Here is a 6,257-nt window from a genome sequence, read left to right as displayed (position 1 = left end):
GCACCTATTCATCTCTTTAGCTTGATGACGTCCTCCAACAAGGGTGAAGGAAAGGTGGCTTTCCCAAGGGGCACTTTGATGCTACTTTTGTTCTCTGCCTCTATCTAGTGTTTAAAATGCGAACTGCAGCTAATATGCATTTTCTTTCTCAAATATACATACTGCATACTGTACATATATATAGATGGACCTTACACAACAGCTGCGACTGTAACAAAGCGCTTTACAGTAAATTCAACGTGAAATAAAACAACAGAACACATCACATAAAACATTGACAATACAATATTAACTGTTCCAACATACTCCTTCACATAAATGATTCTATTCTGATGATGGAACAGTACTGTATTTGTATTTTGTTTGCAATATCGATAGAAACCATTTTTAAATTATGAGTACTTAAAATAGTTCATTTCCGTGAATGAATTTATAAATTCTATAGTAAAAGTACATCTTGATCGGGGGGTTTTTCTGGTTTGAGGTTCATTGAAAAAAAAAATGACAACGGTTGAGCAGTTTAATATTTTTATTTCTTTTCAACAAAATCCATGAGAGACTTGTATTAAAATATCTTTAAGCGCACTGAGGAAAAAGTATTTTATTTTGAAAGTCAGGCAGTGTCACTGTTAAACAAGAAGTTTATATTTTTACAGTGTCTGGTTAGTAACAAAGCAACCTTAACCAAGAGTGTTCCAATGTTCACTTTAGCTTCACTCCACATACCGTGTGTGCGTGCATGCATGCATGCGTGAATGTTTTAAACTTGGATAAATAAAGCTGATTTGGCCCCGAAAATGAGAAAACTAAAATGTGTGTGCGTGCGCTGTTAAACCGACTGAGCGTGTGGCGGCAAAAAGCGATGTCAAGAGGTTTCGCGGTTTTAATGAAGGCATGTTGCTGTCACCTTTAAAGACTTGTAGAGGGGTGACAATGTGGGAGGTTCAAAGGTCAAGGGTTGGGGGGGTCACAAGGTCAGTGCAAGGGTGTGTCTAGGTTGGTGGGCGTGTCCTGGTGCTGAGCCTCTGCGTCGTCGGGAACGTTCATTTGCTCGCTGGCATCGATCTCCGACGGGCTCGTCTTGTTCTGAAACGGGAAGTAGAATTTTGATAAAGATCTCACACATCGTTAACGCTAGAGTTTGTTTTTTAATGATAATACCTTCCATGTTCCCACCTTCTCCTCAAATGACTTGAATGAGGGAGTGTTCCTGGGAAGAAAAAAAAAGCCAATCAGGGATTGCATCTTGAATTTTGTGGAGTTTTGCTTTAAAAAAAAATAGTTGGGAACTAGTAGGGAAAGTGACATTTTTGGTGGAAAAGAAAACTACTGTACATACAAATGAATCGGAACAACAACAAAAACGGAACATTTTAGAATATTCAAGAAATAATGTTTTGTGCTGCTTTTCTATTCATATTGTTACAGCAATTGGCATATATTTGGGTGAAAGAAGTCGAACTGAAAGTGAAATGCAACGCCAACAAATTTACAATTAGTCTATTTAAAAATTAAAATAATGAAATAAATAAGACAATTTTAGCATTTTCTTTCTTTTGTGTGTGTGTGTGTGTGTCGCTGTTATTGCAGAAAACCTCCAAAACCAATCTTTAAAAATAAAAAAAATGTTGATACTTCAAATATTAGCAGATATGTATGTCAGTGTATAATTTTTGGCAGTGGAAATAAAATTTCCCCCAGCAATTACATTTTTCTTTGTACGATTTTCAACTAAAGTGCCTATGTTGAGATTTATTTTTGTAAAACCAAGCTCAATTTGACTTTTAAAAAACGGAACAGGTAAATGTTTTTACAATATACAACAATTATTTGAAACTACGATTTTCTAAAAAATATATCTTTTTGGACAAAAAAGATTGATGCTGAACCTGTTAGAATGTCACCATCAGGCAGTATGAATCATACAATTTCTCCAAGGGAAAAAAAACAACAACTTTTGGGACATTTTTTGTACAATTTCCCATTAGATTGCATATATGATTTATTTTCCTGGTAAAATGGAAATGGAAAGCTTTTAAAAAGGTAGCGTGCATGCATGACGAAACCAAATGTGCACTTCGACGGAACTTAGCTGACCAAATCAAAATCAAATGTGCGGCGGACACACGATGGTGTCCTTCTTACCTCATGACAGGCATACTAGCCGAGTGCTGCAAAGAGCGCTTGCTAGTCGGCAGCGTTAAAAAGAAGGGTGGGGGTGGGGGGGGGGGTATTAGTGGTCATTTCACAACGCCAGTCGGCACACTTTTACTCCACGCACAGACACGACTACATCCTATTAAGACTGATTGTGAGTGAGCGTGTTGATCCTTGTGTATTTTTGCGGGGGGCATTCCAATTACCCCCCTTGCACGTGTCATCACAAAAACACCCGCTGCCCCTTATCGAAGACCCCCCTCCGGGCCCCCCAGTCAGCAACTTGCATGTGGTTGCATTTCAGAGTAATCATCAGCTTTGAGGAGCCCGCTAATCTTGTTTGCGCTTTGCTAATCCACGGAAGAAGGATGACAGCGGAGAAGTTGGATTAGCTCGCTTGGGGAGGGAGGGGGTAGTACCCGAGTCTTGTCGTTGGCAGGTTCTTACTGTGGGATTAAGCCGGAAACAATTAGCGAGAGTCGTGGCGGTTTGGTTTTAAAATATATACTGTATATAAATAAATAACGACTCATAGAGGCCATGCCAGTAATGAAGATGCATCGATGACTTGCCATCGGCTGAAGACGAATAAACACCTCCTAGCAATGGACGCCCCCCCCTCCCCCCGCCGCCCCTTTTAACATCAAGAAAACAAAAAATGTCGTCTCTGTAAGGATCAAATAAGACGCCCTCATTCACAGATGGAGGTTAAACAGTTAACTCTGCTACCAACCAAAACAGCAGCGCCAAAGCGACGCACAGAATCATCTGGTCACTCGGTGAGACTTGGTCACTCAGCAGCCTGCCGTCGAGGTGGTCGAGTGAGTCCGTTTTTTTTTTTTTAATTGGTTGATCGGCTCGTCTAGTAAATCGGTCATTGAGTCTTTGGCAACGAATCACTTGATCAGTCGAGCCAGTTGAATTCATTTCTGGCGTGGTTGAAAAAAAAAATCTGTCGAGATAATCGCAAGCTCAGTTTCAGCAGTTTATCTGGTCTGGTGAGTTAGTTAGTTCATTTAGCTTTTTGGTTGGTTTGAAAGATGAGATTGCCTTAGTGTTCATCCATGTTTTTGTTCTGTCCTGCCTTAATATTTCTATTTATCATTATTATTATTATTATTTAAAAAAAATGAACGACCTCTCTTTGTAGTGCTAACAAGACACCCTGAGATACTAGTTGAGTTATTACCGTATTGGCCCGAATATAAGATGACCCCCTCTTTTTCAAGACTCAAGTTTGAACTTTTTGAACACCAAATTAATTTTTATACAGAAAATAATGACCGTACATCTGAAACAAATGATGATAACAATATATTTGAGGGAAAAAGCATGTTGTTTTTCCTCATTCAAATCTTAATATCTGAACATTTAAATATGTAAACTAAAGTGCAATCACATTCGAAAATGAATGGCTTCTGGTTTTTGAAATGTAAATGACATCATAACTTCTCAACTGCCGGTTAAGCTGGCCGATCTTCGACCCACTTTTGTCGCTACGTTTCTCCATTTTCTGTTTTCTCTTCTATTATTTTCTTCTCACTGCTATTTATTTTTATTTTTCTTCTTCGTGCTACCGCTATTTTTATTTTTATTCTTCGTGACAGCGATTCGCTTTGGCCTGGGGAGTCAAGTTCAGCATTCGCTTCATTGATGTCTGGCGCCATCTAGCGTCGTGAATGGGTATAATGTCTAGACCCCGAATATAAGACGACCCGCACTTTTTCAGTCGTATTTCAATGCAAAAAACACCGTCTTATATTCGGGCCAAGACGGTAGCATGTGCGAAATGTCCCCTACCATGGGAGGAGCATGCTAAGTGATCATCAATCACAAGAGCAGAGATGGGAAGCAACACGCGGTCGAAATTCCATCTTGGTTAAAAAAACAAAACGAGTGGAAATCAACCCCGTCGGCCGCCAGGAGGGAGTGACCGACGCGGCGTTTGTCCGTTAGCTCACCTGACGTCTTCCAGCTTGCGGCTGAGGGCCGAGCTCATGGTGGAGAAAGCCGCCGTGGCTTTCAAGCCTGCGTGCGACAGCGTCTCTGATGTCCTTTTGTACCTGAATAGAGCAAAAGCTGGTCCGGTTTTGATTTTTCAAGCGTCGGCCGTGTACACAGACAGACACGTAGGTAAAGAGGATGGGGGGGGGGGGCAGGACGTACGCTGACGAGGTGGTGACCTCCTGCCAGGTTTTGCTGAAGTTCTGCTTGAGCTCGTTGAAGGGCGTCACCCCCAACTTCCTCTTGATGTCGGCCAGCTGTCTCTCCTTCACCGCCAGAACCTGAGACAGGGTCTGGACCTCATCCTCCACCTGCACGCACGCAGTTCAACTTGGTCAATTCCCAGTGCCCCCCCCCCCCGGTAAACTCCTGCAATGTAGCATCAACGGCGGCACTCAACGCCTGCTAACCCTCAACAACTCCGCTTGCAGCTCCTGGCGTTCCTCCTCCGTCATGGCGGGCGTCGGCGATGGGGGTCCCACGCCGACGGCCGCGTCCTCTCCCACCTCGGCCGGCGGATCCGCGCGCTGCCGCGAGACTGCGGGGTCGACGCAAGCACGTTTGCAACACGCTTCGGATGGAAAAGATGGTGGAGGGGCTTGCGACCAGCGTCGGGGGAGCGCAGCGGCATTCACGGTACCAACATGATCGTCTGAGGGTGAGTTTAAGTACACACGCGAGCACGAGCGCTTTGACGGCTACGGGAGCGGCGGGACATCAATAATACAAAAGAGCATTGCTGTCAATCGCACGCATCCGCGTCAAATGGTATTTGATCACATCAGTCGGAGGAAGTGGTTTTCGGAAGGACGCCCTGAAGGAGCGGCATTGTCGTTGGAATCCGATGGCGTCGCATCATAATCGGAGTGAATCGAAATGGAAGTGCAGTGAATTTATCGACGTCGTCGGAGTGACTCGATCGATCGATCGTAATTGGACCACAACTGGCGTGAATCGGTCGGAAATGATCTAGCGCTAGTTGACGGCAATGGTTAATCATTCACGCCATTGTCGTCGTCGCATTGCGCCGTTTACCTCTGCCGGGGAGCGCCGGCGAGCCGGGCGGCGTGTCGCTGAAAGCGGGCGCCAGGTAAAGGTAGCTGGCGTTGACGCCTTGCTCAAAGTCGAAGGGGGAGCGGTACTCCTCCGCGGCCTCCATCGCCTTGTCTGAGCGCCCGCGGAGCTATTCGGCATCAAGAACGGCGTCCCTTTTGCGCTCGGCGGTCTCCGCGGCGGCGGCTGCGTTATCGCGTGACCCTTCTTCCCACCCTCCATCCTGGATGTCCCGTCGAGGCGTCACGTGAGCCAAGTGAAGAGCGTAATCTACCCTGTCCCAGATTACAGCCCGGCCGGCGTTAATCCGGGCCGGGGCCCATCCGTCCATCTCTTTTATTCATGTCAGTTAGAATGGACGCACGAGGGGTGGCGGCGGGAATATTCTGTGCTTATAACGAACATGAATGTGTGTGTGTGTGTGTGTGTAAAATGCCTCTCATAATATGACGTCAAAGGCTGTTAGGTTTCCATTGTTTTTTTGTTGTTTTTTTTTTGCACATTATTTTGTCTGTGCAGTTGCGTTTTATCATGCATTCATTTTCGAAGGGGTGGGGGGGGGTCAGATTTACTGTTTTTTTTTTCCCCCTACAGTGATTAACGTTAGTATGGCAGCGAATGTTTATAAAATGTGCGTCAGGTAACGTCAAAAGGCTGAACAAGTTTTATTTCAGAACAACAACAACAAAAAAACTCCGGTTTTGTTCAACTATGTCTCGTTGAAAGCGGACATTGTTGGGTTACGTCGACTTCGACCAAACAGGAACAAGCGTCCGTTTGAGCGGCCTGATGGGTTGCAGCATCAAACCAATTAGCGTAATATTTGCCACACAGCGTGTCACATGATGGGCCTGAAAAGCAAAATCACGGGACAAAGAGAGGATGGGGTGGGGGGGGGGGGGGGTGCTGCCTCACTGTGCTACACTGATGCCCCATGAGAAGTGGCTGCAGGGGAGTGGGGGGGGGGGGGGGTCAAGGTCGGTTACACGTAAGCCAAAAAGAGAGAACCATCATAAATTGGTGTAATATGATGTCGACTCAAG

The 6,257-nt window shown here is 45.0% G+C and overlaps 1 protein-coding gene across 5 annotated transcripts in view; it reads right to left on the bottom strand.

Annotated features, from left to right (window-relative positions):
• Positions 1 to 511: 511 nt before the first annotated feature.
• tpd52 (tumor protein D52) overlaps positions 512 to 6,257 on the bottom strand; it is a 7,232-nt gene continuing 1,486 nt past the window's right edge. Inside the window, exons 1-7 of one of the 5 annotated variants that reach the window (XM_086136160.1) lie at positions 5,197 to 6,182; positions 4,572 to 4,699; positions 4,324 to 4,472; positions 4,119 to 4,220; positions 2,146 to 2,187; positions 1,162 to 1,210; positions 512 to 1,086 (exon numbers count right to left, since the gene is read on the bottom strand). In XM_086136160.1, coding sequence (XP_085992286.1) covers positions 976 to 1,086; positions 1,162 to 1,210; positions 2,146 to 2,187; positions 4,119 to 4,220; positions 4,324 to 4,472; positions 4,572 to 4,699; positions 5,197 to 5,320 — 705 coding nt within the window. In that variant the 5' untranslated portion in view covers positions 5,321 to 6,182 and the 3' untranslated portion in view covers positions 512 to 975. Of the gene's footprint in view, positions 1,087 to 1,161; positions 1,211 to 2,145; positions 2,188 to 4,118; positions 4,221 to 4,323; positions 4,473 to 4,571; positions 4,700 to 5,196; positions 6,183 to 6,257 lie in introns of those variants that run through there. The other 4 variants (XM_086136161.1, XM_086136165.1, XM_086136164.1 and 1 more) reach the window with 4 other exon arrangements.

This window comes from Hippocampus guttulatus, chromosome 18 (assembly GCF_054856545.1).
Source record: "Hippocampus guttulatus isolate MCC_2025c chromosome 18, RoL_Hgut_1.0, whole genome shotgun sequence".
NCBI lineage: Eukaryota > Metazoa > Chordata > Actinopteri > Syngnathiformes > Syngnathidae > Hippocampus > Hippocampus guttulatus.
Note: the sequence above shows the minus strand (reverse complement) of the source record. Positions and strands in the feature narration are given on the sequence as shown.